This window comes from Coptis chinensis, chromosome 5, assembly GCF_015680905.1.
Source record: "Coptis chinensis isolate HL-2020 chromosome 5, ASM1568090v1, whole genome shotgun sequence".
NCBI lineage: Eukaryota > Viridiplantae > Streptophyta > Magnoliopsida > Ranunculales > Ranunculaceae > Coptis > Coptis chinensis.
The window spans coordinates 22591059-22618677 of record NC_141460.1 but is presented as its reverse complement, the minus strand read 5'-3'; the positions used below and the strand labels follow the sequence as shown (position 1 = coordinate 22618677).

General features: G+C 38.2%; 3 protein-coding genes and 1 pseudogene across 5 annotated transcripts; 2 read left to right on the top strand and 2 right to left on the bottom strand.

Moving 5' to 3' along the window:
- Positions 1-318: 318 nt before the first annotated feature.
- Positions 319-4035, bottom strand: LOC147497107 (cysteine-rich receptor-like protein kinase 2; annotated as a pseudogene). Its single transcript, XR_015195036.1, has 8 exons — positions 3923-4035; positions 2973-3831; positions 2621-2734; positions 2262-2401; positions 1968-2178; positions 1469-1703; positions 1023-1173; positions 319-899 (listed from the first exon to the last, which is right to left on the bottom strand). The product of XR_015195036.1 is annotated as a cysteine-rich receptor-like protein kinase 2 (transcript).
- A 3065-nt stretch (positions 4036-7100) lies between these two features.
- LOC147497106 (uncharacterized) lies at positions 7101-9619 on the bottom strand. 2 transcript variants are annotated; one of them, XM_086559823.1, is made up of 3 exons: positions 9521-9619; positions 9148-9388; positions 7101-7294 (listed from the first exon to the last, which is right to left on the bottom strand). In XM_086559823.1, exons 2-3 carry the CDS (start codon positions 9355-9357, stop codon positions 7181-7183), a joined length of 324 nt encoding a protein of 107 aa, XP_086415949.1. In that variant the 5' UTR covers positions 9358-9388; positions 9521-9619; the 3' UTR covers positions 7101-7180. The 2 variants fall into 2 exon arrangements, with proteins under 2 accessions (XP_086415949.1, XP_086415948.1); XM_086559822.1 differs by lacking the exon at positions 9521-9619 and having other exon boundaries at positions 9148-9514.
- A 124-nt stretch (positions 9620-9743) lies between these two features.
- On the top strand, positions 9744-23758 carry LOC147497105 (cyclic nucleotide-gated ion channel 18-like). Its single transcript, XM_086559821.1, has 6 exons — positions 9744-10537; positions 11323-11535; positions 11713-12035; positions 20497-20608; positions 22247-22483; positions 22846-23758. Exons 1-6 carry the CDS (start codon positions 10088-10090, stop codon positions 23608-23610), a joined length of 2100 nt encoding a protein of 699 aa, XP_086415947.1. The 5' UTR covers positions 9744-10087; the 3' UTR covers positions 23611-23758.
- Positions 23759-26414: 2656 nt separating this feature from the next.
- Positions 26415-27383, top strand: LOC147497104 (uncharacterized). Its single transcript, XM_086562760.1, has one exon. It carries the CDS (start codon positions 26415-26417, stop codon positions 27381-27383), a length of 969 nt encoding a protein of 322 aa, XP_086418886.1.
- The last annotated feature ends 236 nt before the right edge of the window (positions 27384-27619 follow it).

Genomic DNA, 27619 nt, shown 5'->3' with positions numbered 1-27619 from the left:
TGGAACCTATAAAGGACAAATAAAATGAGAATAATACACGAGAACACATCTCTACTATTTTTCTTTCTCTTATTTCATTTCTTCTATATTCATAACAATTTATTTTATTTTTTCGTATATGTTACTGCTTCAAGTAACTTTCATGTATTCATAGAAAAAGGGAAAAGAAAACTCAATATTTTAGTTACAAGCAAACCCTGGTTCTTTACATACAGAGTACATGCACATTTGCTAACAAATTCCATGAAATCGGAAGTATTAAAAAATTATATCATATACAAGCATGCTGCATTCTTTCGGTTGTCTGAATTTATATCCTTGCACGTGAAACTCAAATGATTCTTCTTTCCCAATCTCTGAAACCTCTTATGCCAGACTATACAGTATATAAATGCCCCTTTGTCTCTGATCCTTGTTTTTGCTATGGGCCAAGAGGTTCATGAAATTGTCCTACAACCGAAGACTAGATAAGGACGCATCTACATCTCGGAGCTTCAATGCTCTTTATCTCATGTACAACAGAAAAAAAGAGACCCAATTTGTTCTCTGATGTTATCTCGGATAGAAGGCACTGTGAGACATACTAGCAACTGAGGGACTAAATGAGTTATTGAATGGTTGTGATGAATCTTCAGAAATGTCATTAAGTTCCATGGTTCTTTCATCAATGAAAGGAGGATTGGTGGGTACAGGAAGTTGTTCATCCCTCTTTGACAGCATTTTTAGAACCGTTGACATGAAAGGTCGCGAATGAAGGAACCTCTTGTAAAGAGAGAAGTCCGACATGCAGCACCCTCAAAATATCATTTTTAATGTAGCTGCTATTACTATAATTTTGTAACATCAAATTTGGATCGAAGATTTAGGTCTGCTGTTCCTCGTTGGAAGTGCTTCCATGCCTATCACAACCAAATGGCATAAAGAAAAATATAAACAAAATGAATAGGTTTTCAAATAATGAATGATAGGAGTGTTACAATTAAAATCCTAATCTTTTGGAGAAATGGAGTGTAGAAACTTACAGCTATAACAAGACTATCAGAAAAGTCATTGTTTTTCACTCTATTATTCTGCCTTCCAGTAATAGTTTCTAGTATAAGCACCCCATAGCTGTAGACATCCGCTTTTTCTGTTAATTGACCATGGGCTAGGTACTCTGGAGCCATATACCCTCTGTAGATTTAAACAATAAAGTCAGTCGTAAATTTCACGAGTTGTTCAAATTTGAACAAATGCGAAAGCCAGTCAAGTCATACATTTAATTTCTAGAAAGTATATTTGTAGATATTTTAGTTAAATGCAAATTGAACTAGTATGCCTATTGATATATACCATCTATGAGTGCATAGGACATTCCCACTAGATTGTGCCACTTGCTTTTTATTGTGACAAGAATGTTTCAAGAAGCCATATGTTTAGCATTCTATTTACATGAAACCATAAAGTAAAGAACTACTTCAGTACTTACAATGTTCCAGCAATGACAGTGCTAATGTGACTTTTATCTTCTTGGAAAGTCCTTGCCAATCCAAAATCTGCAATTTTAGCGCGGAGTTTCGCGTCCAACAGAATGTTGCTGGATTTTATATCTCTGTGGATGATTCTTACTTTTTTGTTCTCATGAAGGTAAACCAAACCTTCTGCTGTTCCAATGATTATGTCAAATCTCGTCAGCCAGTTTAATGCTTTACCCTTGTTTGCATCTGTCAGGTTTGTGGGAAGCCAATAAAGAATGAAAAAGTTAATAGAAGTAAGACTGGCTCAGGGAGCAGCACAATTTGCTTTGCAATATAAGTAACTATTATTGAGTATATTCATATCCAGATTGCTTAGCCTATCTCCTTTTCTGTTTAATGCTTAAAAATTAAAGATTATATATGTACTTCTGATCCATTGACAACTGACAGAAGCAAGATTTCACTAGATCTATTCGTTAAAATTCTAGTAAAAGTCTTGAAGAGAATTACCAAATATGAAGCGATCGAGACTCATGTTTGGTAGGAATTCATAAACAAGTAGACTTTCAGGCCCAAAACAACTGCATCCCAACAACCTGACAAGATTTTTGTGCTCCACAGTGCTTATCAAATTAACTTCATTGTAAAAGTCAGAAGCTCTGTGTCTGTTGTTAACAAATAGCCTTTTCACAGCAATCTCCCTTCCATCAGCCAAAACTCCCTATGGGAAATCGTGTTAAATTCAGTGGAAAGATAACAATAACAATAGTTGGAATCTATTTGTGTGTAGCTGGGAAAAATTACCTTGTAAACTATTCCAAATCCTCCTTGGCCAAGTTTATTTGCATCATCAAAATTTCCAGTGGCCTTCTGAAGTGTCGAGAACTTGAAGTTCAAGCTACTGTCATTCAGGGTTCTTGACATTTTGACAATGTCACTAGATCCTAGAAAGTAAGAAAAGAACAAAGAGAGATTATTGTCTCGCCAAAGCTTTCCAATACAGCATTAGGAATATTCTCAAAGCCATTTCAAATTCTGAAGCCCCACCCTTACTTTCTATTCTCAAAGTAAACTCAGCCTCATGATATCCACTAATCACAACTGTGATGCAATAATATAGAGTTCCTTGATACTCATATAAGTTTATATCAACACGTGTTTACCTCTTCGTTTTCTTTGTAGTATCGTATTCTTCCTAATTGTAAGTCCAATAATTGCCCCAATTACTGCAAAAGCGACAGAACTCACAACAATAGCTATAATTACTCCTTTGTTGACTGCAAAATGATTCAAGCAAACACATAATCAGGTAATAGCACATAGGAATAATTGAAAGAGTGAGTTCCCATAACGAAAGGGCATATACAATTGTACTTCTCCTAGTAGCATATTGTACTTGGAGAATCCAACACGATTCAGCTAGCAAACAGTCATATTGGTTTAGTAATTCTACTGTTATTAATAGGTATTCAAAGCAGTAATAAAAATGTACCAGATGTAAATTAGATTTCTTACTTTTCGAACCACCACCACGCTGTATGGAATTCAGAAAATCTCTGTCTGAATATCTTAAGAAGCACCCTGTATTCAGGCGCCGCCCTTCTGACCATGGCAAACATGTCATAATGGACGCTGATGCATTATCCAAGCATGCCCTGCATGAGCTTGCATTCAGTGTCTTCCAACAATTTGCCAGCACATATACTGACTCATTCTTTGATCCTGACACCGACACTTTAGGCCTCGCAAAGCCCTCATTATTTGGTGCGGTTGTACCTGCATCCAGCAAAGCTCTTTTTGCAGACTCTTGGAAGTTGGTGTCTTTCCTTGTTGTATTCCCACATATGGTCTTGTCTTGTGGACCTGAGATTTCATCATAGAAGGTATAGTTCGTGACACGCATAAAGCAACCATCAAGGTAGATACGTCCAGAGTTGTAAGGAAAGCATCCGGGTAAACGACCACGTCCCTCAGCATAACACAGTACACAATCAAGCAAGTTGAGGTCTCCATAACACTGAGCAAGGCCATAGTTCGCATCTGGTCCAGTACCCATTTGCGTTGTTCCAAAACCAGCAGTCCGCATCAGGTCACTGATTTTCTCCATGGTCCCAACGAAGTTGGGAACAAATGCAGTAACGTTGTTCTCAAGTACTGTTCCACATTTGAATTCAACTACTTGAGCTCTTGGTTCAGTTACTATTTCCTCTACTAGCAGACATAAGACCAGGATAAACAAAGCTTTCTTCATTAAATTAATCTGGTGCTCTGTCTGAAAAACAAAACAAGCGAATTTTTTTATATCAGCATTCAGACCATCAATCATCTTAAGGTTATACTTTAGCCCTTGTAAAAACGTTTTACTGGCATACTGCTGCGGTAAAAAAAAAAGTCAATTACCGTCTTTCTTTCTTAGTAATAAATGAACGATTCAATAAAATTTAAGAGTGGAGGTGGGATCATACCTGTACGTACTTTCCAAGCAGAATATATTGTAATCCTCTCAAGAAGTGGAAACGATGCTGCTACCTGAAATACTTGTAAGTAAATTAGATTAAAATGTAAAGAGAGAGATGTATATATTGGAGAGATCTGTAGGGGCTAGCTGGTAGTTGTCTAGTTGTCAAGGAGGGAAAATATGAGAAAGTAAAGAAGACTACTGACTTGAGTGTCTAGAATGAGAGTTTAGTTTATTTCTAGTTGGCGACTTGGCGTTTAGAACGGATTTGGTTGAAAATGAGTTTGTTTTCATTTGATTGACAAGATTTTACGCGCTTCTTTCACTTTACAGCGACCTTGCGACCGTGACTGCACTGAAATTCTATTGTATTGGCCTTTTGTATTGCCTCTAATTTCGTAATTACATACTACTACCAGTTAATTACGGTGGAAAGAGAGTTTAATTAATGGTTAGTTCATGTTGTGCAGTTGTGGTGTCAAGAAAGTTTAACTGAGTTAATGATCAACCTAACCTCTACAAGTTAATCTGTGAAATCCAAGTTGACTAGTCTAATTTCCTGACCGAAAGAGTAGTTCTTAGTGACCGGGCTGATCTGTATTGTAATTTTCTACTCTCTCTCAATTCTACTACTTAAACCAAATAAAACAAAATTATTCTACTACTTTTCTTACTCTCAATAATGAAAACCCTCTCTTCTTTCTTCCTCATCCATTTACCTACATCCCAAATTCTTATCAAGTTGCTATCATGCCGATTTCTCATCTAATATTTTAAAAAACAAAACACAAAGACTTCATGTCTAAACCAAAAAATTAACATAAAATTAAAAGAAAAATTGAAGTGAGAATTGGGTTTGCTAGAAAAGAGGATTTGGTGCCATTAATAAAGCAAACTCTTTTCTTTGTCTTTTTTTTTTTATTATTTTTATTTTTGGTGTTTGTTTTTTTATCTTAAACCGGAAATTGGTACTATACAAGTGAGAAAGAAGAGAACAATGTTTTACCTACAAAGAGGGGGATGGGGGCTATTTTCGATTTATTCAATTTTTCGGTTTAAAGAGTCAAAACTAGCTGCCACATCAGCACTATAACTTCGCCCTAGGATTATTGTGTGTGACCAAATTCATTTAAACAAGGTCGATTGCAAGTGAATATAAGTATTAAAGGACTGGAGCTCGAACCCGCCAACATCAAAAAATTACTGATCTCATTTAAAACAGGTTTACCAATCAAAAAAAATATATAAATATTATTCAAAATGTAATATTGAGTCAATAAGGAAGTTTCTAATGCCAATTATTCTTAAATTTCAACTAACACTGCGTTGGTTCAACAAAGCGAACTGATAAGGTTTTTTCTTTATATATGCCTTTAAAGTCAAAGTCAAGTCGCTTTGTTCTCAAGCCACTCCCTTCACCACGGCTGCAGTGCTGCCTATCATTGCTTAGAGTCAATGAATGGTCTGGTTCATCATCCTGCATTAGCTTCATTCAGACTTATGCTTTAGACTTGTCCGAATTGTGATTTTGTATTTTTATCACCAATATAAAATTAAGACGTTGGTCCACCTATCAGCCTATGGGTGGAAAGTAAACTAAGGACTTGGAAAGCTGAAACTCAAAAATATGAAGACAAATACAAAAGCTAACAAGAAAACAATTTAGGCCAAGAGCGATGCTACACTGCAGAAGAGGAGAAAAAATGAGGTCCAATGGTGCACTACAAGTCTGCAACCCAATATTCTCAACTGCATATAGATATTCCGCTGAATATATGTAGCAAAAGATGAGGGATGGGGCTTTGCAAGAGGCGTCCGAGATATTTGACAAGTGGTATGGTGTCTTTAGACGCCATTCACAATGGAATGTGAGGAATCCAACCGTTGGACTTTCAAACAGTAGCCATCATGCATTCATGCGCCGTCACTGGTAAAACTATCTGAGGTTGCAACGATTGTTCATTGGACTTAGTCTTAAGTAGTCGGCATCATTATAACGCCATTCAAATTCCATTCTACATGGGGTGAAGAAGACACTGAAAAAACCACACTTGTCTCACTACCGGAAATGAAAGAGGGAAAGAGATTAGGGAGATAAAGAAACTCTTTTATCTGCAACAGATGCACAGACCAGAAAGGCAAACAACGAAACTGTACAAACTGATCACAAAATTAAGACACAACCTACACTTGATGCCTTATTTAAAACAACAGCCTTCCTACAAACTTTTTCATACCCAAATATTAAAAATTCTCTACCTAGTTACCCAAAGCCAGAACTGGCAAATCCAATCCAACCAAGTGGAGATTAGTCTGAATATAAGGAAAAAACTCTGTGACAGATACAGCAACAATAAAATCATAATATGTTGTCAGGATACCAGGGACAAAATTCAACCTTCCCATTTGAAGCCCTAAAGAGAACCTCGGACTAAAGCATGCATAAGTCATCCATCCAAAAAAAAGGGCATCAGCCTATCTAATTACTTCCAGAGCCTGTCCACTAATAATTCAGGCAGTTTCAGATACTCCCGAGAATGACTAAAAGAAACTTGCAGCATAATTGCACTCGCAAATGATGGTTTCTTGCAATTGTGGTAATCTAATCCTCCACAATATACATGTATGCGTAAGTAATTCATTTCCTTCTTTTCAAGGTGTGGATGTCGGGCGTGTGTGTGTGTGCATTGAGCTTCTAAATCTCAGATACCCAGAAAGACCAAAAAGAAACTTGCAGCATAGTTGCACTCACAAATGATGGTTTCTTGCAATTGTGGATCATCTAAATCTTCATGATTAGGCGTACGTAATTCATTTCCAACTTTTTTAGGTGTGGATGTCGGGCATGTGTGAGCGCATTGACCTTCTACATCTCTAACTGAGAATCTAACTTTCTGACAATTGTTTTCTTCATAAACGAGCCTTTAGTGATCCTCCTATAACCTAACACGACCTGGTCCCAAGCGGAAACTTCATATGCAAGAGTTTTCCAGGTCCGTCACAAGGGAAGTGAAAAGAAGGTTTGCTTAATTGTAAGATTGGCTAAATATCTGGTATGGTTCGTATAAGGTTGGCTCAGTATCTGGCATGGTTCACATTTAGATAGCATCAATAAACAATAGCAATGACTAATATTAAAGATCGGCAATGATATCAATTCTAGCTTAACAAAAATCAACAACACATCGGACAAAATTTTAAACATAGCAGCAAAATAAAATAAAAATGGGATTAGTTTTCCACCAATACTGAGGCGAAGTGATGATCAAGGTTGATAAACTTCTGGAAGCTGAAGACCAACACTTGCAGCAGATTTGTTTAGTGTTCGTTTCACTTCATCTGATCTATCCACAGCAATGTTGTAGGAAAACAGTAGCTCCTACAGAATTATAAACACAACCATACAAGTATTAGTAAAGTCCAAATCAGAATGTCCTCAATAACTAAAATACAATACATTGCAGTTAAATATACAGGTGAGGAAAACGTCAAACAGTAGCATACTAAATTTGTTAATTGATGCTTTACTCACTATGCTTGTAAACTTCAAGTGGGATTCCACACAAGAGAAAAGACGTGTCACCGTAAGATCTAGGACATGATTTGCTCTCCAAAGAAAAAGTAAAACTCGCTAACACATAACAGACAATAAACACTCAAATACAACTGTTTCCATGAGGTGGCTTTGCAAAGGGAATGCTTTTTGCTATCTAACTTTCACAAGGAATCCAGGGAACCACTTGTAAGGTGGGACTTTAAGAGCAATGCTTGTGTGCCAAAAAAGTTCCTTATATTGTATGGCATGGTTTATAATGAATTTAGAAAAGTGGTTGAACACATCAATGGTACCGCAGATATAATGAATTCGAATTTCCAACTCAGAGGTTCTTTTGAAGCAGAGAGAGAACTTGTTACATCACAATCGGAGTTTCTTGAGCAGCAACAAGTTAAGAACCACACGGATAGATACAGAAATGGGGTAAAAGTGGAAATTTCGAGAAGTCTTGCTGTGAGCACTTGGTCACACAAGGAAGGGTTAGATAACATTATGATCTCACAATGTAAAATTTGTTCATCCAACAAATTCACGAACACCAAACTTCACAAACGGACAGGATATTAGAATGGAAACTCTGGTGAGCTGATCAAAACACTTATCCAGGTTACTTTTGCAGAAACAATCTAACTTAGGTTTCCAATACCTTAATATGAGTTATGTTACTTCATTCAAAAAGAATTCTTGAAGGTCTTATCATTGTTGGAAAAGAAACTAAATTAGTTTACCAGCACAAGGGACCAGTGTTGCTCCAGCACGTCAACAACCCTTTACCAAAGCCAGGTCTTATCGCTGCTGCTTCGCCTGGGTTTCATATAGAGGTGCTTATAATCGACCACGTACTCATGGACTTGGACTACCACACTGATTCCCTTGGTTAAAACCACCCCTTCACCCATTTGTGATCAAACTTTAGGCCCTTCCTGTAAATCTCTCTCTCTTGTAATTACTTTGAACACGTTCCCCTCCATTTTAATTCCCTTCTTTAGTTTTTTCTCTTTTAACAAGGAGAGAGTTAACATGTTTCGCAGAATTAGATTCCTATGTCCCCCCCCCCCACCCAAAAAAAAATTCCCCTGACGCTTTACTCTACAACATAATAAATCTTTAACTCAGTCCATATCATTAAAGCTTTACTCTACAACATAAACCCCCTTCTCCATTAATTTTCAGCATTTTACAGCTGTCAAGACGAAGTTAGGAAAAAAGGTGTCCCACTTCTCTTGGTAACTCGTGTTCTTTTTTTCTTTGGATAGGCAAAAGATAATATATTGATCTAACTGACATAGGATTAACCAACCTTAAGTCATTAGCAAGAAACTAAATGACTTAACCTCCTAAGCTCCATACTCGCAAGTTATCCATATAATTCTAAAGGAATAGCATCTACAAGAAAACCTCTAAACCCTGCTTCATACCCTCTAGCCACAACGTCTCAAACACGGCCCTTTCCGCCCACACTCTGCCCCCAATGTCCATGTTGTAATCCACCATCTCATCTTGTCTTCACCATCCAAGTTACAAAAGTTGCTATACTCCGTATCTTTTCAGTGTATTAAAATCTATGCTCTGACTCCTCATGCAATTTCAGTAGACTAACATTCATTTAAAACTTTTGACAGTCACATCAAGCAGCAGCAAGTAGCAACGGAAAGTACAAAGAGAACAATATTCACCTTGTGATGGTGCACACTATTGAGCAGATAGCTGTAGTTGTGGGCGAGCATTATTTTTCGCTGAGCAGTTGATGGGTCTGACACTTTGTGAAACTCTTGATTAATGAAATCACTGAAATGTCTTTTATGTTCTTCCTTGCCAATGTGTTTCTTCACTGCTTTGAGGAGGTGGCGATATACCTTAGCAGCTTGCAAGCCTTCCGAGCCCATTTGTTTTCGAAATGCAACTGACTCAAGTAAGCTTTCGAAACTCACAGAAACAAGATAATAATAAATAAAAATGCCAAAATAGTTAAAACTATGAAACATGTATGACAGATTAACCGTTTCTTCATAAACCCAATTGAAAGAGAGAAAGTAAGAAATTATTTACCGTAGGTAAAACAATAATTTGGAGTGAAAGTGGTTAAGGAATTATTTTATTGAAAGAAAGTCTGAAGTCTGAACCCCGTTGGAAATGTTTGACTTGCTTTTCGTCAGTTAAAATGGGCTGATAAATGAAGCGGGGTAACCCGACCCGACAACCCGTCCCAAGTCCCAACTTAGTTTCCCGAAAAGTCGAAAACACAGCCAACTTGACTGGTTTCCCGCGAATATCGAGCAGAAAAAAAAAATAATAATAATAATGAAAGAAACTTTCATCACCATTCTTTCCTTCTTCTCCAAACCTCTTCCTCTTCTTCTCCTTCTTCTCTACTCTCCTCCTTAGCAAACAATGTCCTTCTGTTGATCGAGGTCTCAAACATGCATGCACAGTAACCATTCGATCGTGAGTTTCTTTTTATTCTTCATCTTTTATTAATCAAGTTGTTCAAGAATCTCGGCATTATATTGACAGAATTATTATTATGATTCTTTTCGATGAACACAACAACCCCAGCTCCACTCATGACCACTGCGTTGTGTCCTCAATAACTCTCTTTCTCTGCCATGGAAGAAAATGATGAATAATTTCATCAACATTTCCTCTTCCACATCAAGATTCCGCCGCCCGTATTTCGCAAACACTACCAAAACCAAAGATACTTCCTCGATTTATCAAATTTTAGATCCAAGTGGAAGATTCCTCACTCTATGGAATCGTGTTTTCTTAGCTGTTTGTCTTGGTGCATTGTTCATTGACCCTCTTTATTACTATCTTCCAAGAGTCGGTGGTCCCGCTTGTATAGAAATCGATGAAGTTTTACTGTTAAGTGTTACCATTCTTCGAACTTTAGCTGATCTTTGTTACTTAATTCATATCGTTTTAAAGTTTCGCACTGCATTTGTTTTAAAGAGTTCTAGGGTTGTTGGTAGAGGTGAGCTTGTTACGGATCCGGAGAAAATTGCTAAACGGTATTTGATGTCAGATTTTATCATTGATCTTGCTGCTATGCTTCCTCTTCCTCAGGTAAGGTTAATTGTGTGTACTGAATTTCTTGGCATATTTTTTTGAGAGTTAAGCTAGGCTAGGCAGAGCTTCACCTGTATTAAAAAACCAACTTAGTGTATAGGCTTTTAGCTACCTCCTCTCTTACAACAATTTCACATTCAAGATCAAGAGGAGGCACAAAATACACTACATTTTCATAGTAACACTTACCTAATGCAGCTAGATGATCTGCAAGTCTAGTAGTCTCCCTATAAACATGTATGAAAGAGATAACCTCAAACAGAGGACACATGTGTTGTATGCTCATCAGTCATCACCAGGTTAAGACAGTACCAGGGGAAGGGGGGCTTCAAACTTGTTAATGCAATTGCCTTCATGTAAGGATCTGATGCCACCAGCACTTTGTTGTCCAATCCAGTATGTGTTTGATAACATGACATATCTTTTATGTAACAAGACTGACAACAAGGTATTCTACAGTGTAATATTGATACCATCCAGTTTAAATATTATTTTCTTGTCACAAATAGACATTTTTGTAATTGAATATGATATTTCAAGACAACAAGAGCTAATGTGAAGTTTACATGATTAGTACTAGAGATCAAATGGTAAACAAAATAACTGTTTGTTTTGTGTTGTCCCCCCCCCCCCACCCCATGCTCGCGTGACGAACTAGATAAAATAGCAAATGTTATGGATTAAAGAAAATTAAATAGGTTATATGCATTTATTGTCATTTTATTTGTAGAATAAATACATAAAGCAAGTGTTTTCCACTTTTTTTTTTTCTTCTTCTGCAGATCATAAATTGGCTTATCATACCAAAAATAGGACGAGACACAGCTGACCATGCTAACAACACGCTTGCTCTAATTGTTCTTGTCCAGTATGTTCCTCGATTTTTTCTCATTTTCCCTTTGAACCGACGGATTATCAAAAATACTGGGGTTGTAACCAAGACCGCTTGGGCTGGAGCTGCTTACAATCTCGTGCTCTACATGCTAGCAAGTCATGTACTTCCCCAAATCCTGCTTCTGTCTGTTATGTTAATACTAATTTGCAATGTTAGGAATTTTCATTACTTTATACTATGCTTTTATCTCTCAAATGAAGGGGTAATTATTGTTAAGTCCAATAAATGAGACCCTTGGAGATATCCTAACAAGATAATATTTCTGTTATATTCTCAGGTGTTAGGAGCTTCATGGTATCTGTTGTCTATTCAGCGGCAGCATGACTGTTGGAGTGAGGAGTGTAGCAAGGAAACAGGTTTATCGATTCATTGTTATCCCAAGTATCTGGACTGCCGCCGAGGTTCATACAATTATATTGAAATTGCTAGACACACAAATTGGCTGAATGCTACTAATGTGCTTCGTAATTGCAATGCAACTAACGAAGCGATCCAGTTCAAGTACGGAATATATGAAGATGCTTTAACTAGCGAAGTTGTTTCTGCAAAGTTTCATGAGAAGTATATGTATTGCCTGTGGTGGGGTTTGAAAAATCTAAGGTATGACCTGTCTCATTTAAGACATTTAGTTTCCGAATCCAGTTGATATTTAAATTCATTGATGTCTTGTCCTGCATCACGGTCAAGTCCAACTGCATGGTGACAAGAATTATACATGATGTCTTGTGGTCGTTTGATAATAGAATTGCCATTCTCTTAGAAACTTAAACTAAAATTAATGCTTTTCTGGGGCTATATATTAATAATTTTAGGCTTAGGAAATTTTTTTTCTTTTTTCAGAAGTAACACACACACATACACGAAAAGGAAAAGGGAATGCATATGTTAGGAGTAAGTTTTCCCTTCTATATATCGTATCTCTAATTTGAAGACCTCTCTAACAAGACGATTGATTTACCATTAGAGAACTTGATAACACACACATTTGGAATAATATCTATTAAAGTTTTTCATATTTGATATTTGTCACTGGATTCACTTCAAAGGTCTACCTCCGGTGGTACCAATTTGAGAATAAACCAACTTAAAGGATAAAAACTTATGGGCATCTGAAATTTAGATTGGTAAAAAGTATGTAAATCCTTAGTTCCACTGCATGAACACCATCTCTCTAATGAGTTAGGCATATATGGATGTTGCAGCAAAGGTGCTTCCTGACGAAGTCTAATAGTGTTTATGGCCTCCAAGTCATGTGTCAAGAGTCTTCCCAGTACATTTTCTCTAGATTGTACAACTTTGGTGCCAGTTTTGAAGTTCATTAGGTTTCTACATCGCTTTCTGAATACACTAGGCGCAGATCCTTTTTATGTTATGCAAAGACAAGTAAAAGAGTGCGTGTTAAGAGTCCTTAACGTCGCAAGGAAGTAAGAACTTTCTTGGAATGGAAGTCGCCTTAGAATGGCTGGAATGCGATAAATTAGACATTTGTGCTCGTTAAGTTTAGTAGTTCACTTAATTCCTCCTCTAGCGCTTTCTCGTGATGCTAGGATATTCATCTAGGGAAACGTGATGCTGGTTCAATCCCCAGGAAGGAAGTCATGGCATTTTGTAGGTTAATACATGTGTGCCTATGTTGTCAAATAAGTAGCAACGGCCCGTGGGCGCCAATGGTTTTTCAAGATCCTCTGAGCGCACTTAAGGCGCCAAATCCTTACGAAAATAACTGTAGGTTATTTGTGAGGTGGCAGCGCACACTTGAGAAGCGTAGTGCCTTGTATCACGCCTCTCCCCTTAAAACTTAGATGTGTGCTAGAAAGCCATGCTATTGGTGCAGTAATTAGCATGGTTGACGTCTATCCTCTTATGAATCTAATTTCCAGCAGCAGTCATACTCTGTAACGTGTGGTGTCAACTGAATATACCTCCAACGGTTTCCTGATGCTACCTATTCAACTCCTCATGCACACTCATACTCTGGACGTGGCCATACTTACTAAAGAAAGATCCTAACCTCATCCTCAGAAAGGGCCGCAAATGGTAGACATTCATTCCATCAGTATCAAGGACATCTTGCTAGGTTTCTGGTTGGTCTGTTGTTTTTTCCCCTTATATTTTTGGGTAGGTTGGGATGCTCTTTCTTTTGTATTCCAATGTGTTATTATAAGGTAGTGTTGTTTGACCAATTTGTCTTGGTCTTTGTTGCAGAGCCTTGTACACTGCCTATGCCTCCACACATAATTTTCGCATTGAACTATGGTAATGTAATCTATGATAGGTGGACAGTAATTATCCGATAATGTGGGAGAGAGAACGGACATAGAAACGGTTATAGAGAATTTGGTTTATGATGGGATTATGGTTAGCTTCTGAATAAGAGATTGTTCCTTTATAGGTTAACTAAGTTTAGTGCTTTATTTCCTTTAACATTTTCTCTATGACAAATCTTTGTTGTGGTATGTGTCTGACCCACGGTCCTCTTGTGGGAGGGTTAACTAGTCCACTCCATATTTGTGGGAGTGTTAACAAAGTCCACTCCATGTTTGTGGTATGGTATATGCCTACTGTCTGTTGAACCACCCTTTGTATACAATGTGGAAGCCTCCATCTACATGTTCAAGCTTTTAGCGCATGTGGTTCTCAACATTGTATCAGAGCGGTTGGTTTCTGCAATGTTGTGGGTTCAAGTCTGCGTAACAGGAATATTTCTCCAGCGATGTCGTTGAGGGGGAGTGGTGTGGTGTGCATGTGACCCGCGGTCCTCTTGTGGGAGTGTTAACTAGTCCACTTTATATTTGTGGGAGTGTTAACATAGTCCACTCTATCTTTGTGGTATGGTATGTGTCGACCATCTGTTGAACCATTTACAAGTGGAAGCCTCCATCTACAAGTTCGAGCTTTTAGTGCATGTGGTTCTCAACAGTATCACACGCAATCACTTTTTTCTTTTCTTTCTTTTTTTTATGTAGATTCATATATCTAGTTATTTCGATCTTTCATGGGGAACACAATTGTTCAATTGCTTGGGATTTGGGAATTCATGTTGCTCTCTATGACAAGGATATAGTGAATGTGGTTGCTCTCACGATGATGTTAGATTCTATTTCTTTTGTGAGACCGGACAGAGACACAAAGCTTTGGTCTATCGACAAGAAAGGGAGATTTTCTAATAGATATTTTTACTTCAAGCTTTGTTCACTAATTTCTAGTCGTGATCTTAAACTCCTTCATAACTTTCCTAGTCAAATTATTTAGGGTTGTGAAGTTCCGTCTAAGATTGCCTTTTTTGTTTGGTGTGCACTAGGTAAAATCTTTTCTATAAACAATTTATAGGAAGACACGTGTCAAAGAAGCCATCGTCAACTTTTGTCCTTTGTGTCTAAGGAATGTGGAGTCTGTGAACCATATTCTTTTGCTTTGTCCTTTTCTTTGGGTTTATCCGGATTTGGTGATTATGTTATTAGCCTCATGAGACTTCGAGAGTCCATTCTTAGAAGGGACACCGACTTTGGAGCATGTTACCTGTGTGTATATATTTTAGCAAATAAATATGTGACACGTGGCAGCATCTTCTTAAAGCTCAGATATGGTCTTGGTGTGGGTAGAAAGTGCCAGAACACACTTCAAGTCCAAATCCTCTAACTTCCTAGGTACGGAAGTGAAACAAGAAGAGGAGGTTCGTAGGCTTTGGAACTAGTTGGAGTAGTAGGTTCGTATAACCAACTCTTAACTATGAAGTCCAAATCCGGAACTCAACTACCAGGCTCGGAGCTCTAACTACTACTCCGAACCTAAACATGTTTTTCTATTGTTTAAGTCAATAAGGGAGACCTATTTGACTTGGGAAACATGGGGCTTCTAGAAGAGTCAGGATGAGACTTCACAAGAGATGGTCTTCTAGTTAAACACTAATTGGGAAATCTCATCTATTATTATAAATAGAATAATTAAACTACACTTTGAGTTTGATTCCTATTCACATGATACGTAGGCAGCCATTAAATAACGTGGTTCAACTCATCATCTTCTACATCTCTTCTTCTTCTTGATCTAATACTTCTCATTGTTCTTTGATCATCAACAAAATACTTGTGTTTTTAGATTGGGAAAAATCAGCACACAATTGGCGCCGTCTGTGAGGACACCATACAAAATTGATTTGATTTCTTGGTCGAATTTTTTTCGGTTCTAGGTTATCCTATCCACCAATTTTTCTTGGGTTTTTTGTTCTTAAAAAAATCTTATTTTCTTCACTTTGATTCAAAATCATGGTTACTACAAGAGCCAATGCAAATCAAGGTAATGAGGGGAATAATGAGATCAATAACCTGCATGTTACTGCTCAAAGACAATCAGAACGTAGCGGAGCTCGTCGTTTTGGGGAAGGGCGTGTAGAAGATGAGCCCAACAACGATACTCCCCAATCTACCATAACCAACCAAGCCGTTATGGATGCTGTGATGGCCAAACATGGTCGGTAGGAGGCTCGTTTGTGTTTTTTCCAAGACTACTACCACACGAAGGAGGGTTGTTCACCTCCAAAGGTGTTGCCTATTGATGGAAACTCGAGGGGGCAGTTCCACCACCAAGTCTCAACCATGGTGAAGGTTACGTCCCTACGCCTTATATCCCTTACTTCATTGGGTATCATAGTGACCAACCAGATTCGGATTATAATCCAGAATTGGATCCAACCCGACACTCGAGTTCACACGGACATGACGTCTCTTGGTATTCAAGTTCTCGAGGTACGAGGGATGGACGTTCGAATGTGTTTTCCCGGAATCCACAACTATCAAGGTCACCCTCGGTACGAAGAAGACTTTCAGTTCCAAAGGAACCTTCATTGCCTCGGAATCCCTCAGTTCCCCGATCCAGTTTTGCAAACTTCTCCACTTGATCTTGGGAACCGGAACCACGTTATCATCGAGATGAGAACTACGAGAGTCCAAGTCCGAGGTACAACAACGAGAGAACTCCAATTCATGAATCAACTACTCTTACACAGCTCAAGGCGTAAATACTGGAGGAACTGTGAGGTTCGAAACCAACCAAGATGGATGAGTCAATTGTTCAGTTAGAAATCGAGGGAGACATTGGAACTCCTTTTTCACGACATGTTATGAGTGGATGATTATAAACCACCAAAGTTCTCTAAATTTAATGGCAAAGGAGATCCGGTCTCTCATGTGCTCGGTTATCGTCAAGCAATGGTGGGTCTTTCTAAGAAATATCATTATTTGTGCCGGTATTTTGCTTCAAGTTTGATAGACTCGGCACTCATCTGGTACACGAAGCTGCCCAGGGGCAACATTAACGAGTTTAAGGTGCTATCCATCAATTTCATTGCGAAATTCAATTGCAACCGACCCTACATTAAAACCGCTGATGCACTATTTGACATGAAAATCCGAAAGGATGAGTGTATTAGGGATTTCACCAAAAGATTTAACGAGGTTCAATTGCATGTTAACAACATCGATGAGACCCTCGCCATTGTGGCCTTTAGAAAGGGGTTAGATCCCACTTCTGGTCTATACATGTCCTTGAAGAAAAAGAAGCCTACGAACATGACAGAGTTGCAGCCTCGGATCGATAAGTATGCGGAACTGGAAGAAGACCAATTAGATAGGGAATTTTCTCACAAAAGAATGATAACTAGTGTCACCTCCGCTCCTGTTGGTAGGAGATCTGCTAGTCATTATAATGATAGGAAGTCCGAGGAACCACAGTTGGAGCACAAGTTAGTCGACAGGAATTCCTATCAAGATAAGTCCAAGAGACAGAAGACTGGTGACACGTTCGGAAGTAATAAATTACCCCCACAGGATAGGGACTTTACCACTTTAACTTATCCTTATGAGGACATCTTTGAAGTTAACCAGGAACAAGATGTTCATAAAAGATCCTCCAGCGGTGAATCTCGATGCTAACATGTACTGTTTCCAAGTAATGTTACACTACTCTTAGCTTCTAAGAGACAATTTTCACAAATTTGGATCTGCTTCTACTATACTGGGGGCATGATCTATGCCAATCAATTCTCAATAAAAGTTATATTTCTCTTTTCAGAGCATTGTTTCTTTTATAATTTGGATGTTGGGTGAGAGATCCCATATGTTGGCCAAAGTTGTATCAGAACCTTTAGAAAACTTTCTCGGGATGATGAGTGAAAGATCTCATGTGTTGTTCCCTGTGTGGTGGAGAAAGTTTAACTTAACTTAGATTTTATCCTCTTAAGGGCAGTTCTAATGTCTTATGCTTATAAGTGTCGATTTATGCATTAGATACCAGATCATTTAAGGACTTTATAGGAAATAATACAGGGGCGCACCCTACGTTCCTACAAAGTCTTATTTCTTAACAAAACTAAAGGTATTTACAGGAATTGACACAGGGGCAAACCCTATTTTCCTACAAAACCTTGTTTTTCTAAGATTTTGAATACGAATTTGTATAAAATATAATTCGACACTTTTGTCATTTTCCTTCAACGGTCGAATGTGTAACCGTTGTCTGAGAGAAAAGTGGGGCATCTGTGTATACATATTTATGCAAACAAGGAGAAAAAAACACCACTTCCTAGCTAGTCTGGAACTTCACGTTCGGAACTTGTCCAAGTTCGAAACTCCACTTCCTAGCTAGTTAGGAATTCCACGTTCGGAACTCCACTTCCTAGCTAGTCTGGAACTCCACGTTCGGAACTTGTCTAAGTTCGGAACTCCACTTCCTAGCTAGTCTGGAACTCCACGTTCGGAACTTGTCTAAGTTCGGAACTCCACTTCCTAGCTAGTTAGGAACTCCATGTTCAGAACTTGTCCAAGTTTGGAACTCCACTTCCTAGCTAGTTTGGAACTCCACTTCCTAGCTAGTCAGGAACTCCACGTTCGGAACTTGTCCAAGTTCGGAACACCACTTCCTAACTTGCCTGGAACTCCACGTTCGGAACTTCTCTAAGTTTGGAACTCCACTTTCTAACTAGTTAGGAACTCCACGTTCGGAACTTGTCCAAGTTTGGAACTCCACTTCCTAGCTAGTCTGGAACTCCACGTTCGGAATTTCAACTTCCTAGCTAATAAGGAACATAGTAAGTTCAAGTTAGGTATTGCTCTCTCGAGTAACAAACCCGAAACTGTTTTGTGGACTAAAGAATCCGAAACTGCATTGTCCAGTACTAAATCCGGAACTACCTCACCAATTGGAGAACTGAAAAACTGATTGGTGAGACATCGGAATTGAGAGTACACAATCAATTGATAAAGTTGGAATTGGTTCTTTTTACTTGGTCGAACTAGGAGTTATGGTTCGATTAGCAAACCCAGAACTGATCAAGACCGAGTTTAACACTTCAGTTTTTGAAGAAAAAGACGTGGTTGTTTACACCAAAACCCTCAATTTTCTCTTGTACAAAGTTAAAGAAGACAACCGAATGCAAAGAGAAAGGCGTTGTGTGGCGACCAAGTAGCTTCAACAACCCATTAATAGTGGTTTCATAGAAAAGAAACAATCAAATCTTTAGACCAGCGTAAACTGTTGGAGCCAAAAAATTGAGCTTACTATTTTCTTTTTGGCGAGATCGACAGACGTTGGATTGGATGTAAGCACAATGCTACAAACTTAAAGAGATGTATAGGATGGGCGGACACAACCAAATTGGTTCTAGTGGCAGCAAGGACTTTGTGGAAGTGGGTGCTTAAGTTTACATGCGGATGAGATAGTAAGTTTATACTAATAGAAACAAGCGGGTAAAGAAGTTATACTAATAGAAACAACAAAGGAATTCAGCAAGTATGTGAGAAAGTCAGGCTTCCGAATTTCCTTTATCTCAATTCCGGATGAGTATGGGATTCACCTATTCTGGATGTGGTTTGCAACTTCGTATATGCTGATTTCTAAAGTAAAGTCCGGGTGAATTAATAAGAGTTAATACATGTTCTTATTTGAGAAAGTCTAATTCCTGAGCTTGACATGTGCTGCTTTAATAAGTCTGGATGGATTAGTTTGACATGTGCTGCTTTGAGTGATTTCTCAACTCCGGGTCATGGTGAGGCATTGGTACAGGTCCGAGTTATTATTAGATCATTATCATTATTAGGCATGCCAGCTCCGGGTCATTATAACACTTGGCAAGTCTGGGTCATTAGTACAGGTTCGGATTCCCTTCTTAATCTCAAGTTCGGGTCATTGGTCCTAGGTTCGGAAGTGAAACAAGAAGAGGAGGTTCGTAGGCTTTGGAACTAGTTGGAGTAGTAGGTTCGTATAACCAACTCTTAACTATGAAGTCCAAATCCGGAACTCAACTACCAGGCTCGGAGCTCTAACTACGACTCCGAACCTAAACATGTTTTTCTATTGTTTAAGTCAATAAGGGAGACCTATTTGACTTGGGAAACATAGGGTTTCTAGAAGAGTCAGGATGAGACTTAACAAGAGATGGCCTTCTAGTTAAACACTAATTGGGAAACCTCATCTATTATTATAAATAGAACAGTTGAACTACGCTTTGAGTTTGATTCCTATTCACATGATACGTAGACAGCCATTAAAGAACGTAGTTCAACTCATCATCTTCTACATCTCTTCTTCTTCTTGATCCAATACTTCTCATTGTTCTTTGATCATCAACAAAATACTTGTGTTTTTAGATTAGGAAAAATCATCACACATTACCTTTTGCGATTTTGTAGGGTATTTGGTAAGAAAGGAATCAGAGACACTTTGAAGGCGTAGCAATGCCTATGGAGAAAGTTGTGCTGGCCATCAAAGCACTTTTATTTTTCTAGTCGATGGTGCATAGTGAGACATAAGACATATACCATTTGAGGCATTTGTGTTTAGATGGGAGTCCATTATGAGCTTATTGGATTTACCTTTTTTGTTTTATGTTTTTCTTTATCTTCTTATGCTTTTGTAATGTAGGATATCTCATCCTATTGTATTCTTGTTTAGATATATATTCTTAGAACAATAATTTACCAATCAATTATATATGTATTATCCACTTATTTTCATTGGTTATGCTCAAAGTCTAACTCTTATGCTAATACATCTTTTCGCCATTCAGTTCATATGGACAGGATTTGGTCTCAAGCACTCGTATGGCTGAGACAGCATTTTGTGTTTTCATATGCATCGGGGGTCTAGTTCTATTCTCTCACTTGATTGGTAACATTCAGGTAATGAACTGTTTGAATTCACAGCCTGAAAGTAATTATCTCAGTATATTCGTACTGTGTATGTCACCTTGAATATTGTTTTTGTGCTGATAGGTGCAGGTTACTTGTGTCATTCAGGTTACTTTGTTCAGTCCAATTTTACTTGAAGAGGAAAATCCACACGAAAAAAAGGAACTTTTCATGGTCGTGAAATTGAACATGTTCTATAGAACCATATTATCTATGCAAATTGTAATTAATCACATTGCCCAAGTCTTTTTGAACTACCGATTTTTCCCTTAGAGCTAGTCTACTGTTTTCTTCCAGTGTAGCCAACATTACCAGCTTCTTCAATATTTTAGGAATCTCAGACTTTTTTTATTATCATTTTAATCAAAATTACTATTTCTACCACTTCTTTTTATCGCTAATCACTATTACTACTATTTTGCAACAAGGCTACCAAGATCCCCTTTTATTTTTATGTTTCATTGAAGTCCATCGCATCATCACTATTTATTACATCTCATTTCTAGAGTTATTCTTAAAAGGACTAGTGTCTGGTCAATACAAATATTTGGTTACAGTAGAAGGCACCAGTATGTCGAGATTGTTAAACAAAACATGTGGTCAAATTTACTCCCACCATGGAAAGCTGATGCAATGTGCACAGCAAGGGTCAAAGTATATGGATACGAAGGTGCAAATTTGTGGATAAACTTTTTCGAACCTGTTAGAATTATCTGAGCTGTGTTGACATCCAGATGGTTTTTAGATATCGGTTTTATTAGTAATTCAATTTAATCTGTATAATTCTTTTTGAGGGCACGTTTTATTACATTATGTTTGTTTGTTTGTTTTTTCTCAAGTTCAAATTGCTTTAGTTTAGGTTTCTACTTTTAATGCATCATTTGGCTATAAGTAAACTTGCTGGCCTCTTGCATAGCTGATGTTCATTTAATGTCATGGGTTTTAGAGAAGAGACTTTCGTATGTGATTTCTTATTTAAAGAGAACTGGGTTTTTGAACTTATATAATTAACAAATAATTAGCAGAGCTCTTGGATTTCTGATCTAATATCAAATTGCACATTTTTGTGCATGAAGACATCTTGACCGCATGTACCAAGTGTTCGGTCCTCCAAGCTGGTTGTGTTGTGCCCATTATGCTGCGAACAGGAGTCACTACCAACCAAAGTTGTATGTATCTGTAGCTCCATTGCGGGATTGCCAATTGAAGTTCTCTCAGTAATATTTCCAACTCAATGTAGCCATTGGACAACCCTCTAGATCCACATTTATATTCGGCAATGTCTCTTTAGCCCTCCAAAACTTGCTGTCTTGGAAAGTCTCCCATTCATGTTAATGCAGGTCGAACATGTGTCTATAATATTTTGTTTGTGACAAATGCACGCTTGGCCAACTCTAACTATATTTTTGTTTATATTAATTCTGTATTATAGTTTTAACTCTTTCCAATTAGTTTCTATCGCTTAGTGGAACTGGTTGATTGGTATTGTTTAACATCATGTTAGGTCCCAGACTCCCAGGTAACTAGTGTTTTCTTAGTCCTGTATAATGGAAATGTCAGATTGACTGCAATTGGACAAGTGTGCTTCTATTTGACTTGACATAGTTTCTATTTGTTCTCATTTTGAAGACATATTTGCAATCTATGACGGTGAGACTTGAAGAATGGAGAGTTAAGAGGAGAGATACTGAGGAGTGGATGAGGCATCGTCAGCTACCTGAAGATCTACAAGAACGTGTTCGCAAATTTGTGCAGTATAAATGGCTTGCCACCAGAGGGGTAGATGAAGATGCTATTTTACGTTCATTACCTTTGGACCTTCGTCGTGAAATCCAACGACATTTATGCCTCGGTCTTGTTCGCCGTGTGAGTCCTTATTTTTCCTTAAGCTCTTTTTCATCATGAAGCTTGGTGACACTTTCCCTAATTCACTATTGTTGATGCTCACCTACTCTTTAAGTAATAAAGTTCGGTCCATTTCACTGTTTTTGGACAAATAACCTTACATCTTTATCATAAGTGCTAGTGTGGAGATTATTTGATGATCATCTTAGTCCTTGGATGATTCCGTCACCCTTATCTTAGTCCTTGGATGATTCTAACGCGTATGCTGTTCTCACAATTGACAATGATAGATAGATATATAGAGAGAAATTATGACATAATACAAGCGCATTAAATATAGTCGTGTATACTTATCATATGGTGTATTGCTGTTCATGTTACAGGTTCCTTTCTTTGAACAAATGGATGATCAGCTCCTAGATGCCATATGCGAACGCCTCATCTCTTCCTTGAGTACTGACGGCACCTTTATTGTTCGTGAGGGTGATCCAGTTAATGAAATGCTGTTCATAATCAGAGGGCAACTAGTAAGCGACACTACCTATGGAGGAAGATCTGGATTCTTCAATTCCATCACCCTCCGACCTGGTGACTTCTGTGGTGAAGAATTGCTAACATGGGCCTTAGTGCCCAACCCAAGCCAAAACCTTCCGTCCTCAACACGAACTGTCAAGGCTGTTGGTGAGGTTGAAGCTTTTGCGCTCCGAGCGGATGACCTCAAGTACGTAGCAAACCAGTTTAAACGCCTTCACAGCAAGAAGCTTCAGCATGCTTTCAGGTACTATTCCCAGCAATGGAGAGCCTGGGGAGCGTGTTTTATACAAGCTGCGTGGAGACGTTTGAAGAAAAAGAGGTTGGCAAAAGAGCTGGAAGAACACGAGAGTTTCTATTATATGTTATATCCAAACCAAGATGAGCCAATGGAAGGGGACTACAGGGATACTGGTGCAGGTAGTACGTCGATGCAGAACATAAATAATGGTCAGCATCTTGGAGTCACAGCACTAGCTTCAAAATTTGCTGCAAATACAAGAAGAGGAGTTCATCAGAAGATAAAGGTGCTTGATCCTGACAATTCCAACTTTGAGATGCGGAAACTACTAAAACCAGATGAACCTGACTTCTCTAAGGAAACAGATATCAATTGATCAGACACAAGAAGCTTTTGAATGGTTAGATAGGAATATAGGATCTCTCTAGATAAATGTATACTTCAGTAATAGTGATTATTTGTTTCCTTTACTTTTTAATTTTATTTTCAACTTTTTCCGATTTAATTATTAATTTTCAGCAAAAGAATTTGAGTTTTTTAGTTTTTAAGCACTATTTTTATTTTTCGATAGGAGTTTTTAAGCACTATTGGACAATTATGTTTTCACATGAAAACCGCGGACCACATATTCATATCTGTTTGGTTATAAAATCTTGGGTTAACTAGTATTACCCCCCTACTAGATGAGCCAATTAGGATTTTCCCCCCACTAGATGGAAAATTAGGGTCTCCTCCTAAATACACAAAAAAAAAAGTCAAAGTGAGTTGACCAAAATTTTTTTGTGTGTATTTAGGGGGAGATCCTAATTTCCCATCTAGTGGGGGAAATCCTAATTGGCTCATCTAGTGGGGGGTAATACTAGTTCACCCTAAAATCTTTTATTATCCAAAATGCGACCAAATAACTGTTAAACAGAATTTACCTCACAGTCTGGTGTTTCAAGTCCGTTTGAAGCAAATGTGATGAATGTGGTAACTGGTCATGAGCCTCATTGTACATATACTCAAAGCATCAACTTTAGCTTTTACAAGGACCAGTGAACTTTTGCTCTATGTTGGTTGCAGTGATCTTGATATATTCATGACCATGCCAAAACATTATAAACAAACTGATCTACAGTGGCAGATCCTCCTGTGGCTTAAAATATAATTGTTCCTGAAAGAAAAAACATAGGATTTTGTGTTTTTGGACTCTGCTAAAGCTGTAGCAGTCCATGTAGAGGTGACTTTGTGAGTTGCCAAAGAGCCTTTTAAGTTTAACGGTGGAAGAGCAGATATTGCCAATTTATACGGGAACAACATGCGATTCACGAAAAATTGAATATAATGAGCCTCCGTGACATGGACACTATGGAAGCGAACATTTGTAAGATCTTATTAAATGGTATTGGCTCTAATAAATTAATCAAATTTGTTAAACTGATTTCTTTTGTTATTGCGACTTCATGATTCTAGGTTGCACAGACACTAGACAAAGACAGTTAGAATTCGATCTAACACCACTTTCATTGAATAACATTTATTAAAGGGTTAACTAGTATTACTCCTCACTAGACGAGTCAATTAGGATTTTCCCCGGATAAATTAGGGTCTTCTCCCCAAGTACATAAAAAAAAATTAACTTGGATTGACCGTGTATTTAGGAAGAAACTCTAATTTCCCAATCTAGTGGGGAAATCCTAATTCGCTCGTTCATATTTAAGAGGATCCACATGGTAAATGACATCGGCAGATTACAATTTGAGGATTATTAGGAGGGCTGAAGCAGCTCTGCACCTGGAACATCTCTTGCGCATATATTTTCCGCGCCACCTGGAAAGTCTCTTGCACATTTTCCCGCCATTATCCCACTGTTCATGTACATTAAGTCATCAACACAAGTACGTAAGTGCCTAAGTGGTATGAGAAGAAACAAATTCCCCAGCAATATTGGAAGAAAACCTTTGAAGAGGATAGACAAGCAGTCCTGGATATGGGATGCTTTCACATAGCGAGCCAATTATTTGTGATTAGGCCGTGGAAGCTGTTTGTGGAGACAGAAGCATATGAGCTAAAAACAATCCCAATTTGGGTAGTTGTCAAGAGGCTACCTATGGAGATGTGGAACAAAGAGGGATTCAGTCAAGTTGCGAGCGCAATTGGGAATCCTATTTTCGTGGATAGGCTAACTGAGCAAAAAGCAAGAACTACATATGCCAGAGTGTGTGTGGAAATAGATACGAAATGCAAGTACCCAGAGGGAGTACCTATTGTGATTGATGACAGAAGAAGACTGGGAATAGAATTTGAGTATAACTGGAAGCCAGCTAGATGCTCACAGTGTGATGTCTTTGGACACAATGACTCTAGATGCCCAAAAAACTCTAAGATCGTGAAAGATCCTAGAAATGCAGTATGGTTAAAGAAGGACACAAGAGTGGAGATGAAATCAACGGAAACAAGTGAGAATGAGGCTGATGTTCAAGAAGTCCAAGTTATTGACAAAGAAACAGAATGGGAATCACCGGGAAAAAAGCATCGAGCTCGAGCAATTGTGCAAACAGATAAGCAAGGATATGAGAAAGTAACAGATACATATGAGGTAACGAAACAAAAGGGAAAAGGAAAAGTGGATTCTGGGATCAATGATACAGAAACACAGCAGAAAAAGGATACAGAAACACAGCAGAAAACTAATGAGAAAGGAGACGCACAGACTCATAGCAATACAAAAAGAGAAACCATGGGAGGGAAGAAGAGCATTCCAATAAAGCCAGGAAGATTCTCAACTAGTGGAAGTTCAAGCCATAGCAATAATTGCAAGGGGGTGACACAAAACAGATTTAGTCACCTGCGGGAAGGAAACTCTTTTAACCTTTAATGATGATAAATCTTGGATGCTGGAATATGAGGGGAATAAATAGAGGGTTTAAGCAAGTAGAAGTTAGAAATCTAATAAAGAAGTATAAACTGGTAGTAATGGGGATAGTAGAAACGAAAGTTCAAGAGAAGAATTTGAATGGGGTAATGAATAAATGTTGTCCAGGGTGGCTCGTAGAGCACAATTATGCATCAAGCGACTTGGGAAAGATATGGCTGTGCTGGGAACCGAGTGAGTGTAATATGATCATCAGAGAAAGAGAAATGCAATAGATAACAGCTGAGGCAACATTGAATAATGGAGATAAATTCCTAGTGACTATGGTATATGCAAGTACTGATGTGCAGCAAAGAAGGGATTTGTGGGACAAGCTGGTGGAGATGGCATTCAGAGTTACGATCCCTTGGATTATTATGGGTGACTTTAACTCTATATTAAATTCACAGGAAAGAGTGGGAGGCACTCCAACTAGACCGCACCACTTTGCAGACTTACAGGATTGTGTCACAATGGCGGGATTAGTGGACATGAAGTATAAGGGTAGCTTTCTCACATGGAACAATAAACAGAAAACGAGGAGATGGAGAAAACTAGATAGAGTGATGGTTAATGCAGCATGGATGAATGAATATGCAGAGGTTGAAACAGAGTTTCTTACACCAGGCACTACTTCTGACCATTCACCAATGATCACATACATGATAAACCAGAAGACACAAAGCAAGAAGTCATTTCGATTCTTCAACTTCTGGGTAAAGGAGGAGGGTTTCATGGGTGTAGTACAAGAGGCATGGGATAGAGAAGTGGTAGGAAACCCAATGTTCACATTCATGAAGAAATTAAAAATGGTGAAACACGAATTGATAGAGTGGAATAGAAATAATATTGGGAATGTTAGAACAAGGGCACAAGAGACTATGGTCGAGATGGAAGAAATACAAGTTAAAATGCAGGCAGATCCGATGAGTACAGAACTGATGGCAGCTAAAAGGAAAATAGCAGGGGAATATGTTAAAGCAGCCAAGAGTGAGGAGGATGTCTACAAGCAGAAATCAAGGGATCAGGTTATATGTCTTGGGGATGACAACACTAAATACTTCTTCGATTCTGTAAAGGCGAGGAGAGCAAGAAATAAAATAACCTGCATACTTGATGAACATGGGCAGATTGTTGATGATATGGATTGTATTGGGGAAGAATGTGTAAACTTCTACAAACAATTATATGCACCAGCGAATGTCGAGGAACTGGACTTCACACGGTTTGAGAACATTAGACCGCCGAGATGATTCTTAGTGATGAAACAAAGATGAGACTTGAAGCACAAGTGTCAAGAGATGAAATCATAGAAGCTTTGGCAGATGTAGATGTAGACAAGGCTCCGGGTAATGATGGCTTTTCATCTCTGTTCTTCAAAGCGACATGGAGAATAACTGGTAACGATTTTGTGAGGGCAGTGCAAAACTTCTTCAAATCTTCTAGAATGCTAAGAGAGGTTAATGCTACTTGCATCACTTTGGTGCCT